Source organism: Podarcis vaucheri (genome assembly GCF_965113315.1).
Source record: "Podarcis vaucheri genome assembly, chromosome: 5".
Classification (NCBI taxonomy): Eukaryota; Metazoa; Chordata; class Lepidosauria; order Squamata; family Lacertidae; genus Podarcis; species Podarcis vaucheri.
The window spans coordinates 2,451,775-2,477,161 of NC_138763.1; the positions used below are offsets into that span (position 1 = coordinate 2,451,775).

The 25,387-nt window shown below is 48.3% G+C and overlaps 1 protein-coding gene across 6 annotated transcripts in view; it reads right to left on the reverse strand.

Annotated features, from left to right (window-relative positions):
- Window positions 1–25,387, reverse strand: part of TP63 (tumor protein p63) — a gene marked incomplete at its 3' end in the record, with an annotated part of 96,282 nt that overhangs the window by 19,308 nt on the left and 51,587 nt on the right. For 2 of the 6 annotated variants that reach the window (XM_082224246.1, XM_082224249.1), the window contains exons 3-8: window positions 10,841–11,027; window positions 9,574–9,689; window positions 7,518–7,627; window positions 5,631–5,767; window positions 3,992–4,074; window positions 1,039–1,181 (exon numbers count right to left, since the gene is read on the reverse strand). In XM_082224246.1, coding sequence (XP_082080372.1) covers window positions 1,039–1,181; window positions 3,992–4,074; window positions 5,631–5,767; window positions 7,518–7,627; window positions 9,574–9,689; window positions 10,841–11,027 — 776 coding nt within the window. Of the gene's footprint in view, window positions 1–1,038; window positions 1,182–3,991; window positions 4,075–5,630; window positions 5,825–7,517; window positions 7,628–9,573; window positions 9,690–10,840; window positions 11,028–25,387 lie in introns of all 6 variants that reach the window. The other 4 variants (XM_082224244.1, XM_082224248.1, XM_082224247.1 and 1 more) reach the window with 3 other exon arrangements.

The following is a 25,387-nucleotide window of genomic DNA, read 5'->3' on the forward strand; positions in this document are numbered from 1 at the left end:
TTATTATTATTATTATTATTATTATTATGCCAAAGAAGGACAGAACTTTTTTAATGTATGCAACAACAGCAGCAAGAATATTGATTGCAAAGTATTGGAAGACACAAGATCTACCCACTCTGGAAGAATGGCAGATGAAGGTGATGGACTATATGGAACTGGCAGAAATGACTGGCAGAATCCGAGATCAGGGAGAAGAGTCGGTGAAAGAAGACTGGAAGAAATTTAAAGACTACTTGCAAAAATACTGTAAAATTAATGAATGTTAAAGGGATGTTGGATTGAAAATAAGCGGTATTGGTAAAAAGATTAACAAGAATATGTGAGTACGGATTGATAATGGTTTAAAATATATAGTTATAATAGGTTAAGATATTGAGTAAAGATAAATGATAGAGGGTAAGGATTTGCTGAATTAACTATGTGAACTGGAATACAAAAAAGGGTCAGGAAACAAGTAAATGAAATATAAGACATGAAAATATTGATTTCTTTTTAATTTTTTCTTACTTTCTATGTGTTTTGTCTTTGTATTTTTGTATCTCTTTTTCTTTCATTATTGTTATTCTTTTTTATTTCTTATTTTTAATCTTGTAACCTTTTATTGTCTGTAAAATTTCAATAAATATCATTTTTTTAAAAAAAATTATTATTATTATTAGACCACCTCTCTCTGCTAGCCACAGTCAGAGATAGCAATGCTTCTGAATGCCAGCTGCTGGGAATCACACAAAGAGAGAGGACTCTTGCGCCCGGGCATCTAGTTGGCCCCAGAATCTCACCCGCCCACCCAAAACACACTGCTGCACAAAACAACAAGCAAATCCGAGCAGCCATGCTCATCGACCGACCGTGTTAACAAAGCCAAAGGGACGTTGTCCTGGGTCAGGGATGCGCTAGCGGCAGGCAGCGTAGCAAGACCGATGCTCTTCATGCGCGTGGAAAGCGCCCTCGCCACCCTCCCCCTCTCCATTGCTCTCAAGGACCCCAGCCCATGTGCTTTTGGGCCAATCGGCAAGTCGGCTTCCGAATACTCACTGTTTCTGCAGCAGGTGCTGGTGTTGCTGTTGTTGCTGCTGCTGCTGCCGGTACGTCTCAATGGTGTGCTGGGGGAGGTACTGCATCAACTCCAGAGACTCCTTGATCTTCAGTAACATCTCATAAGTCTCCCGGCCTCGCACCTGAGCACAGACGAGAGGGAGGAAGAGACTTAAGAGATGCTCAGGGCTGCTGGGCCAGACCAGTCGCCCATCTCGTCCAACCAGGTGTGCCAAGAGGAAGCCCGCGTGCTTGCAAGCCTTCTGCAGGCATCCATTTGGCCACTGTGAGAACAGGATGACGGACTTGATCCATCCAGCAGGGCTCTTCTGATGTCCACATGGTCTTGTTATCAGTACTACTCAGGAATGGCTGCCCTGGATCAGATTGTTGTCCTTCGAGTCCAATTTTCTGTTCCTAACTTTGGGGGGAGAGATGACCCTGAAAATTTGCAAACAGGGTGCATTCGAATGGGGTGCACGGATTCTAAATGGCCATGAGAGCAAGAGCTGCCATCAATAAGCGAACGAAAGTGCAACTACGCTTTGGGACCTGCCCTTCCTCTAATCTTGTGACGTGCCCCCCCCAGTAAAAAAAAAAGTGCACATACGTTAGGGAGAGTAATGTGGGAAAATGCATGTTGATCTCTCTCTCTCTCTCTCTTGAAATAAATATCACATAAATGTGGAAATGAGGACAACTGAAGATTGGAAAGATGAGAAACTGAGAGAAAGCAAAAATGGCAGATTCATTCGCTCCCCTCTGTAGTTACCGTCAACCTTTCCTTATTTATCCTTATTTATTGATTGCATTTCTATCCCACCTTCCCCACCCTGCAAGGAGCTCAATTTCTCCCCCTGCTGTGCATGATTCTCCCACCACTCATTCAGTCCCCTCCACAACCCTGTGAGGTAGGTTTTGCTGAGAGAGGGCAGTGACTGGGCCCCAAGGTCTCTCCATGAGCTTCATAACTACCAAGTAGGGATTTGAACCCTAGTCTCCCAGGTCCTAGTCCAACACTCTAACCATTGCACTACCATTGACTCAAGCACCCTAGAATGAGAAGAGAATTGCTCAGTGCTCTGGTGCCAGATTCTGCCAAAACTCAAAGAGTGAGAGAGATTTCCATTCCCTTCGGCTTTCCTAAGATCTGGCACAAACTGAGTTGCCCTTGCTTCATGCCAACTGTGGCAGAAGATGAGAAACCCACCCTGCTCCTGGCACAACAAATGGGAAGACATTAAAAAGAGTCAGGGTCTTTCTCTCCCAAATCAGCATAAAAGGAGAGAGGGCTATGCTATATAGCCATTTGCCCCACTGTTTTCCCCTGGGAAAACCTGTTGTTTGGGCCCAGAATTGGAACAAAAGGCAACTGGCTTTTTTAATGGATTGCTGTTTGTTTTAATTCAGCACCAAAGTGCAAGGGGTTTTTTTTTTTGGGGGGGGAGCAGAAAACTGCCCAGAATCAGGAGCCTTGGAAGAAGGAGACAAACAGAAAACTGCTTGGAACTAACATATTTTTGCTCTATAAGAGGCACTTTTCTCCTCCTGAAAAGTAAGGGGAAATGTGTGTGCGTCTTGTGGAGCGAATGCAGGCTGCGCAGCTATCGCTGAAGCCAGAAGAGCAAGAGGGATTGCTGCGCACCAATCCCTCTTGCTCTCCTGGCTTCAGGGATAGCCAAGCAAAGCCTCTTGAGCAAAGAGGGAGCGCTTCTGCCTCTTCGCTCAAGAGGATTTGCGTTGCTTTCTTGTTTTCCTCCTCTAAAAACTAGGTGCATCTTATGGTCGGGTGCGTCTTATGGAGCGAAAAATATGGTGTATGCTTCCTAGGCATACAAGAAGCAGAAATGTGGATCAACCCAGATTGCCCCCGCCAGCAGCAATGGAGCAAGCGGACAGGGTGGCCAGGGCAGCGTGCATACCCTGCACCCAGGGGTGGGGCCAGCCATGGGGGGGGCAGCTGTGTGGGGCCAGCTGGGGCAGGACGCTCCGTGGGGCTGTTAGGATATTGACGTTCCATTTCACCTAAACAGATGTGTGGAGCTGTTGTATGTCACATGTCTGTTTACATTCCAGCACAGCTTGCTGGGAACTTCCGTTTCTGTATAGCTTTTGCCTTACGCTTCCTGCTCTTGGACATGAAGGAGAGCAGACATGTTTTTCTTTGTCCTGATCTATGCTGAATAAACTGCTTGTAAATATGCTTTACATATGCCTCTCTGTCTGCCCTTCCGTCGTGAAGAGTTTGTTATCTCTGGCTTGCGTGCTCAGTTTCTGAAGCTCTGAGTCGCAGTTTTGATGCAGAACCGAGGACTGGAGTTTGACCGGCTGCCGGCTGGTGGGCTGGAGCCAGCTGGGGGCCTGCCAATTGCTCCCATTCCCCTGGATGCATCCCAACAATAGGGTTATGGGCCCAGATCCATAGCGCTTACACGAGAGTAAGGCTGCTGACCGACCCAGCAGAGACAGAGGTATGTGAAGCAAGGCTTTCCGTGCCGTGGCAAGAGGGACTTTGAAGTCCGAGCCAAGAAATTAGGTCAGAGAGTGCGTCTGATTTACGACTTGCTTAAAGATAAGGCATCTGTGAAGAGACTCAGTTTCTAGCTGCCGTAAAAAGCAGGAATGGATCTCTTACAAGCCTCAGATGGGGCCCCGTGTCCACAGCTTAATGGCCACAATTATCAGACTTGGGCAAGGTACTTCAAGGGTCAGATGAGAAGGCTAGGAGTGTGTAACGGATGCATGGACTTCCTACCTCCTCCCACTCAGCCGCCCCACAGCTGAGGTGCACGCTGCAAGCCCCACAGTGAGTGCCTTCTCGATGGTGACACCCGGGGTGACCCGCCCCCACCGCACCCCCCCTTCTCCACCCCTGCCCACCAGGAAATGGTTTGGCACAAATGAGGCAAAAGGTTTCTGCAAGGACAGGGGGGGGCAGGCACGCCAAACTTACTGGAAGGTATAGCAGCTCATCATCGGGGGTGCGCCGTTTTTTGACTGAAGTCATCTGAATGCCGTGTGTGCTCTGCCGGAAGGCTGCCAAAAGGAGGGAGGAGAGAATGGCAGTTGTCAAGCTAAGTCCAACAACCTATCAGGTGGCTCACAGCCACAAAGAACACGCTTCCTCTCCATTTTCCGCAGTGCGCATGCTGCGCGGTGAGCCCGCCCCATGCTCCTATTTTCGTGGGAAGGGTGGAGTGTGGAAAGTCACATCACAAAATAATAATAAAAAGACTGCCTCAAACTGTCTCAAGACCATTGGTCTATTTTCCCCAGTGCAGTGGTAGTGTCATTGTATACATACTTAAGATACACACGTAAGAGCTTAGAATTATAATTTGGGAATCATTCCTGCTCTTTTGTAGCTGCGTTATTTTGCACTTTCTGGATGCCCCATGATTTTTGCAGTTGTGTTCTAGGTTATGAATCAAGCGCCGCTGGAATTTGTTTCCTTTGGTTTCCCAGTGTTCTTATCAAAAGAAAACTTGGTGTGGCACGAGCAAATTGTTATTCTGAAATTGTGGCCCAGAGAAAAAACTTTGAGAACTGCTGGAGATTTCCCTGGAGATTAAGTCTGGAGCCTTTAGCACGTGAACCACCTGCTCTATGGCCAAGCTAAGCATACGCCCCGCTTTGAATCTGGGGTTCAGGGCTGACAGAGCAGGTGTCAGGGAAGACCCAGTGCTTCCTTTAAAAGGTAAAGGGACCCCTGACCATTAGGTCCAGTCGTGGCCGACTCTGGGGTTGAGGCTCTCATCTCGCTTTACTGGCCAAGGGAGCCGGCGTACAGCTTCCGGGTCACGTGGCCAGCATGACTAAGCCGCTTCCGGTGAACCAGAGCAGCGCACGGAAACGCCGTTTACCTTCCTGCCAGAGTGGTACCTATTTATCTACTTGCACTTTGACGTGCTTTCGAACTGCTAGGTTGGCAGGAGCAGGGACCGAGCAACGGGAGCTCACCCCGTCGCGGGGATTTGAACCGCCGACCTTCTGATCGGCAAGTCCTAGGCTCTGTGGTTTAACGCACAGCGCCACTTGTGTCCCGCACCACCTGCGTCCTGCATGCTTCCTTTACTTCCTTTACTTTTACGCAAACCAGGGGCACCTGGTGGGCCACTGAGAGAACAAGGCGATGGGCTGGATCAGGGGTCAGCAAACTTTTTCAGCTGGGGGCCAGCCACTGTCCCTCAGACCTTGTGGGGGGCCAGACTATATTTTGGAAAAATAATGAACAAATTGCTATGCCCCACAAGTAACCCAGAGATGCATTTTAAATAAAAGGGCACATTCCACTCATGTAAAAACACGCTGATTCCCGGACTGTCCGCGGGCTGGATTGAGAAGGCGATTGGGCCAGATCCGGCCCCCGGGCCTTAGTTTGCCTACTCATGGGCAGGGTCGTCCACTGGCCTGTCCCAGCAGGCTCTTCTTATGTTCAATCCATGCCGAAGGGTTCTGTGTGAACTGCAAAGCTTGCACATTTCTAAAGCACCGCCTCCACAAAGCCCCCTCCCCTCTTCTGGTTTTCTGAGCCCTGCAGCCGTGCCCCCACCCAGCCACAGCCTCGAGCGCCCCCCTGCTGGCCTACTTACGCCTCTTCGTACCATCACCGTTCTTTGTGCTGTCGGAGACCTGCTGTTTGCGAATGCTGTCCTCGTCGGCTTTGCGGTCCCTGCCCGGGCAAGCGCAGATCCGAGCCTCGAAGCACCGGCGCCCCAGAACTTGCCCGCTGGAGGGTGGAGAAAACGGGGGATCTGTTAGCTCACAGCCATGGGGAGGGCTGGCACTAAAATAAACACAGCGGGCAAGCATTTTATGCACAGAAACGGCAACCCGCGATGAGCCCACATATCTGAATCCTGACAAGACTGAAGTACTGTTTTGGGGGGACAGGGGTTGGACGGGGTGAGCGGGTGTGGGGGACTCCCTGGTCCTGAATGGGGTAACTGTGCCCCTGAAGGACCAGGTGCGCAGCCTGGGAATCATTTTGGACTCACAGCTATCCATCCAGGGCAGCCGTCTCCCAGCTCCATCTGGTACGCAGGATGAGACCCTCCCTGCCCACAGACTGTATCGCCAGAGTGGTGCATGCTCTGATTATCTCCCGCTTGGACTACTGCAATGCGCTCTATGTGGGGCTACCTTTGAAGGTGACTCGGAAACTACAACTAATCCAGAATGCAGCCACTAGACTGGTGAATGGGAGCGGCCGCCGAGACCACATAACACTGGTCCTGAAAGACCTACATTGGCTCCCAGTATGTTTCCCAGCATAATTCAAAGTGCTGGTGCTGACCTTCAAAGCCCTAAACGGCCTTGGTCCTGTATACCTGAAGGAGCGTCTCCACCCCCATTGTTCTGCCCGGACACTGAGGTCCAGCGCCGAGGGCCTTCTGGCGGTTCCCTCATTGCGAGAAGCAAAGCTACAGGGAACCAGGCAGAGGGCCTTCTCGGTAGTGGCACCCACCCTGTGGAACGCCCTCCCACCAGATTTCAAAGCGATAAACAACTACCTGACATTCAGAAAACATCTTAAGGCAGCCCTGTTCAGGGAAGTTTTTAATGTGTGACATTTTAGTGTATTTTTGGTCTCTGTGGAATCTGCCCAGAGTGGCTGGGGAATCCCAGCCAGATGGGCGGGGTACAAATGAAAAAAGAATAAGAACAAGAATCTGGGAGCCAAGCTCCGCATTCGCAAACCACTTGACCCAACCAATGCCCTCTGCGAGCTTTAAACCTTGCCTACAGCTTGAGTCTGCCCCAAACACCAGCACATGAATGCATCTGTGTGCCTGGCTCCTCTTTAAGATGCCAGCCTGTGTGTTTGGACCAATCCAAGTGCCTAGTCCACATTCTGGAGTCTTACTAACTGAAACTGACTTTTATATATTATCATATAATCATGGAATTGTAGAGTTGGAAGGAATCACGAGGGCCATCCAGCCCAACCCCCCTGCAACGCAGGAATCTTTTGCCCAACACAGGACTCGAACCCACAACCCTAAGATTATGAGTCTCATGCTCTGCCAACAGAGCAATCCCAGCCTTGGACCACCCCCCATAAGTTAGTAGCTTTGTATTCATGCAATCTTTTTATATGTAACTGTATTTTTGTAATATCTAGTTTAATATCTTTTTTGCATACCTCTTAGTGAAATGGCTAATATAGTAAGGGGTATAGAAATTAAATAATCAACCCTGCTCTGGTGGAACCTGCAATATTTGGCAGCAGTTATGGGGCAGGACCTCCGGGCACGATTCTCTACTATCCTATGATTGTATGACTACACGCCCCTGTTTGTGAATTGGGAATTGCTGTGTTTGTGCGCAATGAAAGCAAAAGCCCCTTCTGCTTCTGGATCAAGGTGTGTTTTTTTTTGCTTGGGACTCATTTTTTGATCTCCCATCAAGTTGCAGTGGCTTCCAAGCCAGAGACAGGCCATTGCTTGCCACTCCGAGCTCCTGCTATTTCTACTTACTCTCTGGTTTCAAGTGTCACGATGATAAGAATCGGACGCCTGTTCATGCCCCCGACGCAACTGCTGTTGCACATGAAATTGTACAAGACGGTGGTGAATTCTGTGCCGACCTGGACAGAAGAAAAAAGGGGGAGTTATTCTGAGTCAGCTCTGAGTCACGCAGGAAGTGATCGGTTTGCTGAAGGCTGTTTGCTGAAGGCAGCGTTTTCCAGGTCTTCTAAGTGTGGCAGCGGCTACACCTTGAAACTCCCTGCCTATTGAGATCAGGCAGGTGCCTCCTCTTCTACCCTTTCAGCACTCAGATGCTTCAAAAGTTGCCACAAGTTTTAATCTGTTTTTAGTTTATTGATCACAGAATTATACTGGTAAGGTAAAAGGTAAAGGACCCCTGGAAGGTTAAGTCCAACCAAAGGCAACTATGGGGTTGTGGCACTCATCTCGCTTTCAGGCCAAGGGAGCCAGTATTTGTCCACAGACAGCTTTCCGGGTCATGTGGCCAGCAGAACTAAACCGCTTCTGGCGCAACGGGACACTGTGATGGAAGCCAAAGCTCATGGAAATGCCGTTTTCCTTCCCGCTGCAGTGATACCTATTTATCTACTCACACTGGTGTGCTTTCGAACTGCTAGGTTGGCAGGAGCAAGGACCGAGCAACGGGAGCTCACCCCGTCACGGGGATTCAAACCGCTGACCATCCCATCGCCAAGCCCAAGAGGCTCAGTGGTTTAGACCACAACACCACCCGTGTCCCTAGAATTGTATAGGGACCCCCAAGGCTCATCAGTCCACCCCCCTGCAATGCAGGAATCTCAACTAAAGCATTTTAACTTTCCAAGGGTCTTAGATTATTACTTTTTCTCATTGACTATTGTATTGTTTTCTCTTTTCTGTAGACCACTTTGAGGTTCCTTTACTTTGTTTCTTACAGTCAAGCAGTGAATAGATTTTATGAAACAGATAAATGCCATAGCACTTGCTAGCGTGTGCAGAGGCTGGTTGCTTCCACTTGCTGAAAGGAAAGAACAAGGGGCAGCAGTGAAACATTAACAATGGTTTAGTGCAATGTGTGAATGGGCTTACAGTGGTGCCTCGCAAGACGAAAAGAATCCGTTCTGTGATTCTCTTCGTCTAGCGGTTTTTTCGTCTTGCGAAGCAAGCCCATTGACGGATTAGCGGATTAGCGCTATTAGCGGCTTTTAGCGGCTTATCTGCTGATCGGATCAGCTGATAAGCAGCTTAGCGGCTTAGGAAAGGGGGGGAAAGGGGGAAAAACCAGCAGGAACTCGCAAGACATTGTCGTCTTGCGAAGCAAGCCCATAGGAGATTCGTTTTGCGAAGCACCTCCAAAACGGAAAACTCTTTCGTCTAGCGAGTTTTCCGTCTTGCGAGGCATTCGTCTTGCGGGGCACCACTGTATTCTGTTGCATCTGAAGGGATGAAACAACAGTCCTGTTTAGAACACCCCAACCTCCCAACTTGTGGGATGTGATACATAAGTAGAAGTCAAGTACAACATTCCTTGTTTTCCTAGAGTGGACATGCAGGTGGAACTTCCTGTTTCCTCCTGGACTGGGACATACTTCCTCTTGCATGTGACTAGAGTGGAGAGTGACCTTACCTCTGCAGGTAACAAAAGCACAAGGCACACAGCCCTCCTCCCCTTCTTTTCCATCTTCCTTTTGTCATGTGAACTACAGTGACTGCCAGTCTGCAGTTACTGGGATTAACCCCCCCATATGGGGTAGATCCATATGTACATATTTGTAACTAAATTCTGCCTTCTGGGATCCAACTGTGAACAGAATGTGACTAAACTACTTTTATATACTCTAAACAAGATTGTGGCATGTTTATTCTTTTAAGAGGGAAGTAAGGGAACCTACTAGGAACCAAATAGTGAGAGGCTCACACAAGCCTGCAACCAGCTACCTGCTGTGCGTTTAAAAGGGGAATGTAAAACTCTGCTAAGTTATAGAACTTGCTAGCACAAGTTAGGAAGGATATCAATAAACAATAGATCCTCTCCTGCCTCCCTGAACATTCCCACCCAACTCACCTGCGGTGGCTCATATGGGACCAGGACACTCTGCCTGCCAGTGATGGGGTCTTCCACATACTGAGCATGGCTGTTCCCTTCCACTCTGATCAGGTGGCTGGGAGGAGCGATTTGACCTGCAAAAGCGTACGGGAAAGGAACAAGGTCAGCAAAAGAACCAGCGTTTTGGAGAGAGATAACCCGAGGAAAGCAAGCGAACTTCCACAGTCCAGGGCTCATGTCTTGCTGTAAAATCCCTGCACCTATTGGCGTACCTCAACTCCACCTTGAAGAGCTTCCCTAGTGGCAGTGACTGAAATGGACCTGTGTTGTGCTCGCTGCTGTCAACTGGCCACTCTATAGCTATGCTTCAGATTGTTACATAAGTGGGGTGCCTGCCCCTCTCTCTGCCAAGTGTTGACGAGAGTCCACCAGGTCTGTGGTTCCTCTGGAAAATGGAGGCACAGTGGAGGCTGTCGTAGCTTTAGGAAATATGGTTTATTAGCCTATTTACACCTTCAGTCTTCATGGAGGGAGTCCAGCCTGGCCATTTCAAGGGGGGCTTGTCCCTTACAGCAGTGCAGTCAGGGAGTCCAAAGGCATCTCTCCTAGCCAGCCTTCAGCCAGCCTGCCCAAGATGGATCCCAGTCTTTCCTCTCCCCTTCTTCTTCTTCCCAGAACACCCTGCTAAAAACTCTCTTTTCTTGTCACTTCAAACCCACACCCCATCACCATGGCAACCTCTGTCTGCCTAGACTCCCAGATGTGCCATCAATCCATTTTGTCTTACTAATGCCTCTATCCCAGGTGAGGCCCTGGCTTGGAAAGGAATCTTAGCCTGTACTTTTCCACTGACCCCCAATCTTCTCTTCAATACTCCAAATAATTAAAATTTGTTCTTTGTTCTTTCTTTCTTTTTGTTTCATTTTCTTTCTAGGTATATAAAATTTGTATATAATTTTTGTATACATGTTGGAAATTATATTATAGTAAATTCTGTAATGTAGTATGACAGCGTTTACCAATGTAATATAAGAATGTTAACAAATAAATAAAATTCAATTTTTTAAAAAAAAAATAAAATCCTACCATTTATTAATTTCTAGGGTTTGGCAGGGGGTCGCCCCCAAATCTATACAATATGATAAGGATACTGACAACCTGGGAGGTGTGCAGAGGAGGGTGACTGAGACATGGAAACCAAGACTTATGAGGAATTTGGGATGCTTAGCTTAGAGGAGAGGAGATACGAGAGCCGTTTTCCAAGATCTGGAGGTGCTCAACTCACCTTCGTTGAATTCCCGGCTGAGCTCGTGGTTGGGGCAGCGCTTGACTACCTCGGTGACGTGCTCCGCTTTCTTGTAGACGGGCATTGCACGGATGACGGCGCCCTGGGGAGGGGGAGTCATCACCTTGATCTGAATGGGACACGTCTTGGCGATCTGGCAGTACAACTTCTTCAGTTCGGTGGAGTACTGGTGGGAGGACAAGAGGGAAGGAAGGCAAAGTCAGGAGAGCAGCCAAGGAAGACCCGTTTTGCATGGTAAGAACACTATCTTTTGGCAGCAATGAAACTCTGGAACTTCCTGCCTATTGACAACAGGCAGGGGCCTTCCCTGAAGTCCTTCAGCAGCTGCTAAAAGTGTTGTGTTATGTGTAGCTGACTTTGTAATGTTTTATTTTTAAATCTTTAAGATATTATTTTAGATTCCTGTTAATTAAGTTGCTTTGAACGGATGCTTTATATTTGACTTTCTTCAGCAATGTTTCATTTAATGTCTTAACTGCTCTGAGAGCTTTTTCCTTAAAAATATATATATAAAGTGGTATAGCAATGAAAAACAACAACAAAACATAGGCAAGCATGCCCAGATGCTTAGAAAGTTAACGTGAGTTAATTCTTGTTGTTCTTCTAACTTTTCAAAAGTTTTAAATTATTGTTGTTATTTTCTCTTATTGTTATTTTTAAATCATTTTTTGTCAAACCACTTTGAGGCTTGAGTTTGTTTGTTTGCTTGACAGTCAAGAAATGTATGCATTGTATGAAATTAAATTAAAGCGAAGTCACGAGCCACAGTCCCTCTGGGCTGCACCAATCCTGCTGAGGTCCCTTCGCAATACATGGGCACCAAGGCAGTCAACACACACTTAATATAAAATATGGTCTGTCCCATGGAAGAGGGAACAAGCTTGTTTTCTCCTGCTCCAGAGGGCAGGACCAGAACCAAGGGATTCAAGTCACAAGACAGGATATTCCAACTAAACATCAGGAAGAACTTTCTGACAGTAAGAGCTGTTTGGCAGTGGAACACTCTACCTTGGGAGGTGGTGGACTCTAATTCCTTGGAGGTTCTTAAGTAGAGATTGGAGTGCCACCTGCCATGGACTCTTCAGCTGTGATTCCTGCATTGCAGGGGGTTGGACTGGATGACTCTTGGGGTCCCTTCCAGCGCTGCGATTCTGTGACTCCACCCCAGTGTGCAAAAGATGCCAAGTCTTTCAGTCCCAAGTAGGACTAATTTGAAGGATGGTGCTGTGGGTTAAACCACAGAGCCTAGGACTTGCCGATCAGAAGGTCGGCAGTTCGAATCCCCGCAACGGGGTGAGCTCCCGTTGCTCGGTCCCTGCTCCTGCCAACCTAGCAGTTCGAAAGCACGTCAAAGTGCAAGTAGATAAATAGGTACCACTCTGGCAGGAAGGTAAACGGCGTTTCTGTTCGCTGCTCTGGTTTGCCAGAAGCGGCTTAATCATGCTGGCCACATGACCCGGAAGCTGTACGCCGGCTCCCTTGGCCAATAAAGTGAGATGAGCGCTGCAACCCCAGAGTCGGCCACGACTGGACCTAATGGTCAGGGGTCCCTTTACCTTTAGGACTAATTCAGCCAGCTAGCCCTGGTGATTATCTAATATTTATTAGATGGATTTCCCTTAAATTGATTTCTGAACTTTGAATTTTATTGTTATTCACGTTTCCATACTGTATTTTATGCTGCTTTTACAATTAAGTGTTTTAAATTTGTTGTTAGCCACCTTGAGCCCGGTTTTTGAACCGGGAAGGGCGGGGTATAAATCCAAATGTATTATTATTTAGTATAAGTGCCTGGAAGGCTGCAGGAGCTTGTCTGTTGCTTCCACGCGGCATGGAAACCCCCTGGCTGCGGCAACCACAGAAAACTACTGGCATTTCCTCCCTTCCCAGCTATTGACGCCTTTCCACGGGGCTGGCGGGAAGAGTGCGCAGCAAGCTGTTTGCTTTCAGAGTGTCCCGTGAAAGGCTGCGTGCTCCCAGGCACGGGCCCAAGTGCGCAAACAAAGGGCCGACAGGAACGCACACGTTAAACTGCAGCAAAACTCGCCCTTTGCATCCTGTCCGGATAATAGGCTCCTGGCAAGGGTGGTTGCTTAGGCAGGTGGGTGGCAGTGTGGCAATGGAGGGGATTAGCGATGGATATTCAAGGAGGCGGGTGGGAGGGATTTTATTCTGTTACAGGTTGCTCAGGTGAGAAAACATGAATCTGGGGGGAAATTCGAAGAACTGGCCAATTATTTTCAAGCATGAACTCCGGCTCTCCTCTCTGCTCCACCCCACCCCTTCTCACATCGCTGCCCAAAGGATTTAGGTCACCGCAGCGAAAGGCACTGCTGCGAATAGCTGGTGGTTTAAAGCCCTCTTTCGAACGCGACAATGTCGGATTGTGCAATCACTTCTCTTTCTCGTGCCCGCAGGCTAAGGATTACGCACACAAAGGATTTACACAGCCTGCGGAAACGGGAGCGTGCCAAGCGAGGCAATATATTGTTTGAAAAAGAAGAAGAAGGAAAAGGAGAGGACAGAAAACCAGATTATTGCAACACTCAAAGCAAATTGTTGGAGGCGGGGGGGGGGGTGTCTTTAAAATAAAATAAAAAGTATTCCCAGAAATCTCTCATTGGAAAGCTCTCTTAATTAAAATGCATACTTTTAATAAGGCACAAGACTGAAGTTTTAAGGAACTGGGCAGAGCGAAAGCAGACGGGTTTTTTTGTTTTTTGTTTTGTTTCTCTGCTAAGCACATCATGCCAACCTGGTCTCGATACAAAAGATTCAAGATTAGGATCTTTGGCGAGTTTAAGAAAAGAGAAATTGAAAGGGGAGGAGGGGGGCTGTACTGGGACCACAGCAATAGGCCAAGGGATTTAAAGCCTTTTCTCCTGGCCATTTTCAGAAATGGCCCTACTTCAGGTGTCGGTGTGATCCCTTTCTGCTTCCCCCTACATGGACCTCAGAAGCTGGAGAGTGAGGAATTTAACATCAATAAATAAGTGGTGTTGAGATACAGGACTAAACCCCTTCCCACACTGCTCCCCTCGCAATCCTATCTGTTTCCCTATCGACTTTTAAAATATATATATCATGGGAGATGGTAAGCACAAATTCCCCCACATCACTGCTAGTTGCATCCATGAGAACAGAAAGGAAGCCAAAAAGGATGAGATCAAGGGGCTCCATCGCCCTGTCCATTGTTGTGGCCAGGTGGGTACTTTGAACTGGGCCAGAGCGTTTCTCCATTTATCCTTGTTCTGCTTACTCTGACTGGCAGAGGCTTTCCAGGGTCTGAGCTCCGAGGTATCTCCCAGCCAGACCCAACTATCTCGAGATCCTTTTAAGTGGAGATGTCGCAGGAGCACAGGAAGTCAACCAGAGACAGGCAAGCCGATCAGGATAACGAAGAAGTTGATCCTTGTTCTGTGCAACAGGCCGAGATCATATTTTATTTTATTGCAATTCATTCTCCCAAGCCACTGGGTTAGCTTGCAGAATCTTACCATAACCGACAGGTGTAGACTTTCTTGTTCCAACAAGAATTGACCGCGTTTGGTTAAAGGGCTGGTGCTCTGCTGTTTTCATTTTAATCATCGGTATGTTTTAAACAGATTTTGCACTTGTATATAGTTTTAACTCTATCAAGGTTTAATTGGTTTTTTCATGGTTGATTTCTGTATGTTTTTAGCAACAGAGAGCAAGAAGGAGCTGTACTCCAGGGCAGCTAGTCCTCCCCCTGGAGACTGTTTCTCTCCCTTGAGATTACAGCTTGGCTCGCTTACTTGAGCAGCCTGCCATTTTACTCCACAAGCGACATTTTACGGGGTTTCTGCCCACCATTTGTGGCCTCCCACGGTGGTATGGATCGTCTTCAGGAAGGGCCAAAAAAAGCTTGGCATGAGAAGGATCTGGGGTTTCTGACAACTTCAGGCTTCAATGCCTTAGGGGCACGAGGTCTCACCAAAATGGGCAGGGACGAGGCTGCAAAGAAATGTTGCCACAAGGAACAAACGGCACCAAGAAGACCCAGCATGGGCTAAACATCCTGGGATGCTTCAAAATGAAATAGAAATCTCAGCCCTTTGGCTGTTCTTTGTGCCCAAATGCGTTGCACAGAGGTGATTTCTGAGGATACCAACACACTGGTCCGTTTTCACCTAAAAATACGACTTGCAAGGAACACGGGGGGGGGGGAGCATTCCAATGCCCGCCTCCCTGCCCTCGCCACCTGCCCATGGCAGCAGGCTGTGTTACATACTGCTGGCACCCGGGCGGGTAATCCAGTCTTTCTCTGCGCACGCCCCACGCGCACGCCCCACCATCGCCCAACACCTGCCTGGTTTCTCGGCACGACGCTTCCCCCCCCCTCCGTTCTTTCCACCCACCCTTCTCCTGAAGGAGTGTTGACAAAGCTTTTCAAAGACCCACACGTACAGCCATTATTTGGGAGTGTCTATTTCACTCTTAACAAAGGAGAAGCCTGCCAGCGGAACGCTTTCCAGCGCTCAAAGCGCGGGGAGTGAAAAAGGGGCACCGGGAAGGAAAGGGGTCTTGGTTTTTGCAACGGGAATCACCCGAGCTCACCTCGCAGGGGGAGTTTCCGTCGGCCGTGCACAAATGTGGAGCACGGGAAGAACCACACACAACGGCACACAAATGCACAAACACACCGCCTCCTTGAATCTTGCAGATTCCAGTGCCCGTGAAGAAACTTAAGGACCGTCTACTCTCCTTCCTTGGAGATATTTAAGCAGAGCTTGGATGGCCCTCTGTCATGGATGCATTAGTTGAGATTCCTGAATTTCAGGGGGTTGGACAACATGACCCTTGAGGGTCCCTTCCAACTCTACCATTCTAGGATTTTAGGATTCATTTCGGATACTGTATTTCACAGCAGCGTCTTCAGTTCTCATTGGCCGGAATCATGGAGGAGTTTGTAGAGCCCCTGGTCCAAGCCCAGTTTTCCCCTGCTGGCAATCCAGATGTCTAGAGTGGGGTTGGGGGCCTGGAATTCCCATGGGGGGCACTAAGAGGCAAGGGGGGTGCAAGAGGTGCAAGTGACTATCAGACTTTGAAAAGTGGGATCCCTAGATCAAGTTCCTCAGTGGTGCGCTCAAAAATAGAACCATAAAGCAGGCTTAACTTACAATTATTTAAACCAATTCATGAGCCAAGAATTTATACATAATGAATCATATGTTGTGGATTTTACTCCACATTTATTATGCTATTTTTGTGATATACAAACGACATGAGAAAACATGGTGCACTTATTTGTATAACATTATTCTTGTTTATAAAGCCCAATAATTATTATTTTTAAAAAAAAGAATAGTGGGAACATTGGTGAACGAGGTGAGAGAGCCCTTATCATGGAAAGGGCCCCCCGGTCTGGTGAACTCCGACTAACTGAGCTGCAGTTAAAAGCCCCCTTGCCGTGAAAGGGCCATGGGGCCATTTCCAAGTCGAAGACTCTTCCAGGCCAGACCAAACATGGAAGGTTTCCCATGCAAAGACACAACAGATGCTTTTGGATTATGGAAGTGTGCTTAGGAAGCCCTCCCAAGGCATAATGTAAGATCAGGCCAGGGGCCTATCTAGTCCAGCATCCTGTTCTCACGGGGGCCAATCAGGGGCCCCAAAGGGAAGCCAACAAGCAGGAACCAGGCTTGGGAGCCCTGTCTCCTCCTGCAGCCTCCAGCAACTGGACTTCATAAGCATCGCTGCAGAGGCAGAGCAATAGCCACCCTGGCTAGTGGCCACCCAATACCCTTTTATAGTCACCTAGGTTGGTGGCACATCATTGCCTCATATGGGAGGGAGTTCCACTGATCTGTGCAGGGACTCCTCTGTGGTGGCTCCCTGTTTATGGAGACCCTTCGCTGGTGATCTGCACTTAATCCTCAAGTTATCTTAGTCTCTGTTCCATTGCTCAGCTATGTGCTGCTTGAGGAAGGACTTCCTTTCACCTGCCTGAAATCTCCTAGAATTCTGCTCCATTCATCCCTTCTAGTGTTAGGAGAAAGATGTGAGGGGAGGGGACTTTCCAATATCCAGTTTCACCCTGCCATAAATAATTTTATAAACCTCTATCATGCCACTTTGCCTTTTTTTCTAAAGTAAAATTCCCAAATGTTTCAACTTCAACCTGTCCTCATAGGAGATTCACTCCATCCCTTGGATCATCCTGGCTGCCCTTTTCTGAACTTTTTCAAACTCTGCAATGTCCTTTTTGGGGCGAGGCGACCATTAGCTAGCCAGATGCCTAGAACCCATCGATAGCCTCACCTCCACGATCCCAATCCCCCTTTATAGTTCAAGCTATGATTTTCCAAGTAGTGATGTATGGAAGTGAGAGCTGGACCATAAAGAATGCTGATCGCAGAAAAAATTATGCTTTTGAATTCTGGTGCTGGAGGAGACTCTTGAGAGTCCCATGGACTGCAAGAAGGTCAAACCTCTCCATTCTGAAGGAAATCAGCCCTGAGTGCTCACTGGAAGGACAGATCCTGAAGCTGAGGCTCCAAGACTTTGGCCACCTCATGAGAAGAGAAGACTCCCCGGAAAAGACCCCGATGTTGGGAAAGATGGAGGGCACAAGGAGAAGGGGACGACAGAGGACGAGATGGTGGGACAGTGTTCTCGAAGCTACCAGCATGAGTTTGACCAAACTGCGGGAGGCAGTGGAAGACAGGAGAGCCTGGCGTGCTCTGGTCCAGGGGGTCACGAAGAGGCGGACATGACTAAACGACTAAACAACAAAGGATGCTGGCCATAGCTGCGTCCTGGAGAGGCGAGTCCCGCAGTTCCACAATGCGCTGCGTAATCCCCTTCTCCCTTTCCAGAGGGCTCCTCGTTCCAAGGAACCCCCGGAGACCACAAGCTCCGAGCACCCTTCCTTGCTGGCCGCGACGGAGCACCCCAGCCAAAGGCCGCCTGTTGCCACCTGTCAGTTGCGGGGATTAATTGGCGGAGCGAGAGCTGGGAGCGGCGCATTCCTCCCCCTGCCGCGCCCACAGGAGATGTTGACACCAGGCATGTCGCCACCCCCTCCCCGTGTACCTGAGCCGGTGTGAACCGCAGAAAGGGGAGGCGCAGAGGGGAGAGAAAGATCTCCGCGGGGGAAGTTTGGGAAGGGAGAGCGTTGACGCTGCAAAAACCACAAGGGGCAGAGGCAAGGAATTGTCACACTGGTTCCCTTTGTTCCCCCTGGGTAAGGGGGGGGGGCTACGCACAATGCCGGGCCGGACTCAGGAGGCAGCTAGCTGTGCCCTTCCGGGGGGGGGGGGCACACTCCCAGAACATGAAAAACTGGGCTGCTTTGGTAAACTGGCCAGGGAGGGGTGGCGAGGGAGGCAGGCAGGCAGGATGAAGAAAGGTAGCCTCCAGGCATGAATTTGGGAGAAGAGATCAGGCTGGTTCCTTCTGCACCACCTCCTCCAACTTCCACTTTCACCTGAAAATACTTGGCAGCACATTCATAGGTTCTTCTTCTTCTCTGGCGATCCCTCGTAGCCAAGTAAGATTGTCTTCCATAAACACGGTTTTAAAAGTGAGTCCATAAGTGACTGTGGAGGCCATAAGTGACTGTGGAGGCCAATTCTGGATCCACAGTGGGGACATTGGTTTCCAGGTGGGAGTTGATCACAGTATGGATTTGCCAAGCGTGCCTTCCTCTTAGCACGTTTCTCCCTTGTGTCCTGAGTTCGAGTGTCTTCAAAACCCATGTGTATCTGAAGAAGTGTGCATGCACACGAAAGCTCATACCAAGAACTAACTTAGTTGGTCTTTAAGGTGCTACTGGAAGGAATTTTTTTATTTTGACTATGGCAGACCAACACGGCTACCTATCTGTAATTCAAAGCCCATGACACCTTTGGTAAAGGCTGTTCTCCAATTGGAGCGCTCGCAGGCCAGCGTTTCCCAGTTGTCAGTGTTTATACTACATTAATTTTAAGATTTGCCTTGAGACAGTCTTTCAAACTCTTTTGTTGATCACCAGCATTACGCTTTCCATTTTTAAATTCGGAATAGAGTAGTTGCTTTGGAAGATGATAATCAACATGACCAGTCCAATGAAGTTGATACTGAAGAATCATTGCTTTGACACGGGTGATCTTTGTTTCTCCCATTCTTAGGTTACAGCTAGGGTTGCCATATTTCAAAAAAGGGAACAAAAGGTGTTGAGCTTTTTTTTTGGGGGGGCGGGGGAGTTGTTGAGCTTCCCAAATGCACCTGGGAAATTCCGGCTAAATGGCAGCTCTATTACAACTGCTGGAATAATTTTCATTTTTTATATATATACAAAAAAAAGGATTATGCGAACCACCTATGATTGCAGCAGCCATCACTTGGAAAAGCAAGGGGCTGGGGGGAGCAGGGTAGAAGCGTAAGAACGTAAGGCCAATGTCCCATCTAGTCCCGCATCCTGTTCTCTCATTGGCCAACCAGATGTCCCAGTGGGAAACCTGCAAGCAGGATTCGAACACAAGCCAACTCTCCGCTCCCATAGTTTCCAGCACCTGGGATTCAGAAGCTTTGCTTCCTCCAACTTAGGAGACACAACACAGACATTCAGCCCCATTTCCTTCCTTCTTTCTTTCTCTCTCTCTCTCTTTCTCTCTCTCTCTCTGACAAAACAAAAATTGGTGAGAATCAGACTTGGAGAGTTGGGATAAATTGGCCCTAACATGTCAGAAATTACACTCAGTAGTAGAGATTGGGAGCAGGAAGGGGAGGAATTTTACGTAAACCTCATTCGCACATCCTGGAAAGAATATGTGGTCTGAAGTGGAGCTATCCTTCGAAATCCACACCTCTCCAAATTCTGAGATGCCCTTCCCCAGCCAAATAACATGACCAAAAATGCGTATATTAGAAGAGGGTGTACATAAAAATGCATTTATTGGTGGCAGCATTCAAAAATGGATTATGGTAGTGAAAATCTCTTGCAAAAGTGTGCAAATCAGGAGCGGTAGGCACTCAAAGTCTGGCAAATTTTTGCAGGTTGTTGTGGAAATGTGGTGTGGTGAAAAACCCAACACACACACAAAAAAAAAACCATGGATGTATAAAAATATGGGGTAGGAGAAGACACAAGGCAGGTTCTTTCTTGGGGTAGCCTCACAATTGTGAATAGCATGGGAATCTGAACCCATTCTCCCCAGTTTTTAAGTAAGCTCTGAGAATTATTATTATTATTATTATTATTATTATTATTATTATTATTATTATTATTATTTCTTCACAGGGCTTTTATGGATGATTTTTCTGTTTGTTTTTGTGTTTTTATGCTGATGTGCTTTTAACCTGCATTCTTACGTTTTTCTTTTTTTTAATTGCCCTGGAAACAAAAACAGAAACTTTTTAAAATGAAAAATAAACAAGGTGGGTCTCGGTGTTTTTAAAACACTGCAGAACGATCAACCTCTTTAAGGAGAGAATTGATACACAATGGGTGGTATCTGTCTGCTGATGAATCTGGTGGTAGATTGGAGGAGGTGTGTGTGCAATTTTTGGCTAAAAGAAACCAGCCAACCCTGCAGGCCCCATCCAATCCACCCTAACTCTTTGAAGATTTCAGGGAGGCATAGAAGACATTGGGGAAATAGACAAAAAATGCACCCCCTCCACCATTTCCCTGGCAATTTCCTTCCATTAGCACATACTAAGAGCCCTGTTGTCTCGCCAGAGTGGTGCATGCTCTGGTTATCTCCTGTTTGGACTACTGCAATGCGCTCTACGTGGGGCTACCTTTGAAGGTGACTCGGAAACTACAACTAATCCAGAATGCGGCAGCTAGACTGGTGACTGGGAGCGGCCGCTGAGACCCCATAACACTGGTCTTGAAAGACCTACATTGGCTCCCAGTACGTTTCCGAGCACAATTCAAAGTGTTGGGGCTGATCTTTAAAGCCCTAAACAGCCTTGGTCCAGTATATCGGAAGGAGCGTCTCCACCCCCATCATCCAGCCTGGACACTGAGGTCCAGCTCTGAGAGCCTTCTGGCGGTTCCCTCCCTGTGAGAAGTGAAGTTACAGGGAACCAGGCAGAGGGCCTTCTCGGTGGTGGCACCCACCCTGTGGAACGCCCTCCCAGCAGATGTCAAGGCAATAAACAACTATCTGACTTTTAGAAGATCTGAAGGCAGCCCTGTTTAGGGAAATTTTTAATGTATTTTTAATATTTTGTTGGAAGCCACCTAGAGTGCCCGGGGAAACCCAGCCAGATGAGGGGGGGGGGGTATAAATATTTATTATTATTATTATTATTATTATTATTATTATTATTATTACTATGTTATCAGGCCACTGTTCAATCTAGTCCAGCATCCTGTTCTCACAGTGGCCAACTAGATGCCTGTGGGAAACCAGCAATCAGAATTCGAACACAAGAGCAACTCTTGCTTCCTGTGGTTTCCAGCAACTGGGATTCAGAAGCACTGTGACTGTGAAGGCAGAGCAGATCCACCCTAACTAGGAGTCATCAATGCCATCTCTTCCATGCAGTTGTCTAATCCTCTTTTAAAGCCATCCAAGTTGGTCGCCATCATTGCTTCCTGTGGCAGGGAGTTCCCTTGGTTTATGCATCAGCAAGGACTTCTCTGTGGTGGCTCCCTGTTTGTGGAGACCCTTCGCTGGCGAACTGCACCCAATCCATAAGTTGTCATAATTATTTTATTCATCTGCTTCACGAAACCAGCCTCCTGCTTCATTGCAGAAGAAATCCTCAAAGCAGTTTGCAAGAAAGATAAATAAAAAAAGATTCACTGGATTTTTTCTTTTCTTTTACAGCTGTGATTTAAAACATACGAGAATTCAGACGCAATGTGAAGACGTCTGCATTCACTCAGCCATTTAGCACTTGAAACGGCAGCCCAGAAAGGTGTTTTATCTGTTTTGAGGTTTTTAATTAAGATGTTTTATGGATGTTGATGATGTATGCCTGCCCTGGGCTCCCGTGGGAGGAAGGGTGGGATAAAACCTGAATGAATAATCTGCAGCAGCAGACAGATGCAACCCACTGGACGCACACACACATTTATATAAACCAAACCGCGATCGTCAGAGCAAAAACTGCAGAGCAGGAAGGGGTGAGTTTTGCCTTTCTGCACCAAGTGCAAGAGCAAAGCTGTTCTCTGCACAGAGCAATAACAAGGGAGATTCCTCCTTCACGTCGCACAGGCTCCTTTAAGGCAGCAGAACAAAATATAATTATTATTATATTCAAATCCTCCTTTTTGCAAAATTAAAAATCTTCTTCGCATGGAATAAAAATAGCACATCACATTTAAGCAGAGGTCAGGTGGCCACCAGCCTGGAATTCTTTAGTTGTGTTCCCTGCATTCCAACTCTACGATTCTATGATACTATAACGGACGTGGTTTCATAAAACCCTCTTTTATATCACATTTTCTAGCTACCAACCCAGTTGCAAAATGGTTGTTATTTGCATGAAAACTGCAGGAGATAGAAATGACTATACTCTCATAATGCCAACAAAGGTCCGTATAGTTAAAGCCATGGTTTTCCCGGTAGTGATGTATGGAAGTGAGAGCTGGACCATCAAGAAGGCTGATCGCCGAAGAATGGAGGTCGTGAAGCTGAGACTCCAATACTTTGGCCACCTCATAAGAAGAGAAGACTCCCTGGAAAAGACCTTGATGTTGGGAAAAATGGAGGGCACAAGGAGAAGGGGACGACAGAGGAGGAGATGGTGGGACAGTGTTCTCGAAGCTACCAGCATGAGTTTGACCAAACTGCGGGAGGCAGTGGAAGACAGGAGCGCCTGGCATGCTCTGGTCCAGGGGGTCACGAAGAGGCGGACATGACTAAATGACTAAACTACAACAAATACTTTCATAATATGCTTGCCTCCTGACGTTGTCTGACGGGTAGTTGGGGAGGGCAAGCAACATGTTGTTCTTGCTGTCCTTGGGCTGAGGAACTGCCTGCCACAGGAGCAGTAGTGCACACTGCCAAGTATCTAAAATTTGGGCTCCGTTCTAACAAACAGCAGGGGAAGGGGTACACCCGTCCTCCCCACTGCACTATTTCAGACAAGTCTCACCTGGGAAAACACTCCACCCCAAAAAAAGCTTCCTGGCACACAGAAAGGCCAGGGGAAAGATTAAGTGTGAAGGACCTTTCTCCCTGACATGCTTGCTTTCCGAGTGCAGGGTTTTTATTTCATTTGGTATTGATGAAACTTCAGTATTGAGACTCTGAAACTCTGCAGGGCAGAACAGGGGCGAAGGAAGGCATCGTGACACCCAGGGTGGGCATTGCTATGTAGGGCGCATGTGTGCCGTCGCTATGTACAATGCATGCGCCATATGTAGCGACACCGCACATGCACTGCGGTGCTCCAGATGGTGCTGGGATCCTCTGCTCGTGGCTGTAGCTCTGGAGCGCCAGTGGCGGCAAACTGCTATACAGCGCATGTGTGGCGTCGCTACAGGACATGCGTGCGACGCCACACATGCACTATACTTAGCCGTTTGCCGCCAGTGCCGCGATCCTCTGCTTGCGGCTGCAGCTGCGAACGGAGGATCCTCCACATGTGGCCGCGCTGCCGCGAGCCCCCGCAGGGTGACTTCTTGTCACCCCCCCAGACATGGAACCCGGGGCAAACCGCCCCTGCCCACCCCCCATTGTGACGCCCCTGGAGCAGAGGAACTCGTAGACCACGTCTGTGTCTTGAGAAGTAGGCCTTAAGGCAGCTTCCCCAACATCTGGTTCTTTCCAGATGTTTTGGAATACCAAGCTCCAAAGCGACTCTCCAGAGGTGATAGGATAGCTGTTTTCAAATATCAGAAGGGCTGTCAATTGTAAGATAGAGTAAGCTCACTTCCTGCTGCTCCAGAGGGCAAGACCCAAACCAACAGATCCAAATAACGAGAAAAGGGGATTCTGAAGAACTTTAACGATGGTACTACTTCTAGTGCTGCAACTAATTTTATTACTTCTATACTACCGATCTGACCGGGTTGCCCCAGCCACTCTGGGAAGCTCCCAACAAAATATTGAAAACACAATAAAACCTCAAACATTAAGAACTTTCCTGTACAGGGCTACCTTCCAAAATGATGATGATAATAATAATAATAATAATAATAATAATAATAATAATAATAATACTTTCTGACAGTAAGAGCTGCTTGACAGTGGGACAGACTCCTTCGGATGGTGGTGAACTCTCCTTCCTTGGAGGTTTTTAGGAGAGGTTGGATGCTTTCGTTGAGATTCCTGCATTGCAGAGGGCTGGACTAGATGGCCTTTGGGGTTCCCTTCCAGCTCTAGAATTCTGTGATGCTACTATTCTCATCAGCCTTGGTGAGCAGGACAGTTTGGGCAAGGCTGCTTTGAAGCACATCTCAAAGAAGCGCAGTGCGTGCAAAGGCCACATGGAGCAATAAGGTAACTCCAAAAGGAACTGGGAAAGGTGAGCTGTCCAGGAGTCCTTGGCTTGGAATGGATGTCTGCAAATTGCACCACTCAGCCAGTAAATTTCCTGTCGACTTCAAACGCGTTAACCCTTCCTTCCCCCTCTCCTTCTCTTTCTCTCCCCCCTCTTTGCATCTCCGCTTTCCACCCCCAACTAAGACGCAGGGCAGGTCCTGTCAGGTTTGGGTTTGGAGCGAGCAGCAGCAGCAAGCCGTCCCCCCCCCCATTTCCTCAGAAGCCCTGCAGGCTTTGGTGCAGAGGCAAGTCCCAACCCAGCACACACCAGCTCTCAAGCACTCGGCGCCTCTGGTCTTGTCTCCGCGCATAGTTTGCAAGTAGCATCACGCCTCTCTTCCTCCGGCCCATTTCATGCGCTGTGCATGCACGCCAGACGCCTTGAAATTCTGCTTTGATTTCACAAAAATAAACCCAAGCTGTGGCGGAGGGGAAGGCAGAGGCCTGTGAGCTGGAGAAGCAACAGTGCTGCTCCCCCCTTTGTTCTTGGTTCAGGGTCCAAAGCCTTCTTAATTCACATCTGGGATCGTGGACCATAGCCGGGGACCAGTGGCCAAGGTTCTCAGCATGCTATAACCAGACCCAGAGACAGGCCACAGCAAGCCACCTCCTCGATAAGGCGGGCACTCTCTAGTTTGGTCATGCCCTGTTTCCTGAATTTCCTCTAAAAAAATCAATCCCCTCCCCTCACAGCTGCTCCAGATGTTCCTTTTCCACTTAGCCAGATGTTGTGTGATGGCCTGGGACTTGGGCTCGGACTCAGAACCAGAGGAGACTCAATCTGCACCGGATCCTTTGCCTCAGCCATCACCTGAACCAAGTCTGGGGCCTGATCCTGAAGAGTCCCAGTCTGCACAGGTTCCCCTGCAACAAGCACCATCTGGGCCGAGTCAGGGGCCTGATCCTGCCCTGGCTCCAGATGCGGGGATGACCTCGTTGCCTCCAGCTGGGCCATCACTTACAGCTGCTCCACTTGGGTCAGGGGAGGCTGAGGTGGCCCCTGGGTCTAGTAACCCACCGACGTCTCCCGAGCTGCCGAGAGCAAGGTCTGAGAGAAGGAGAGACCTGAGTA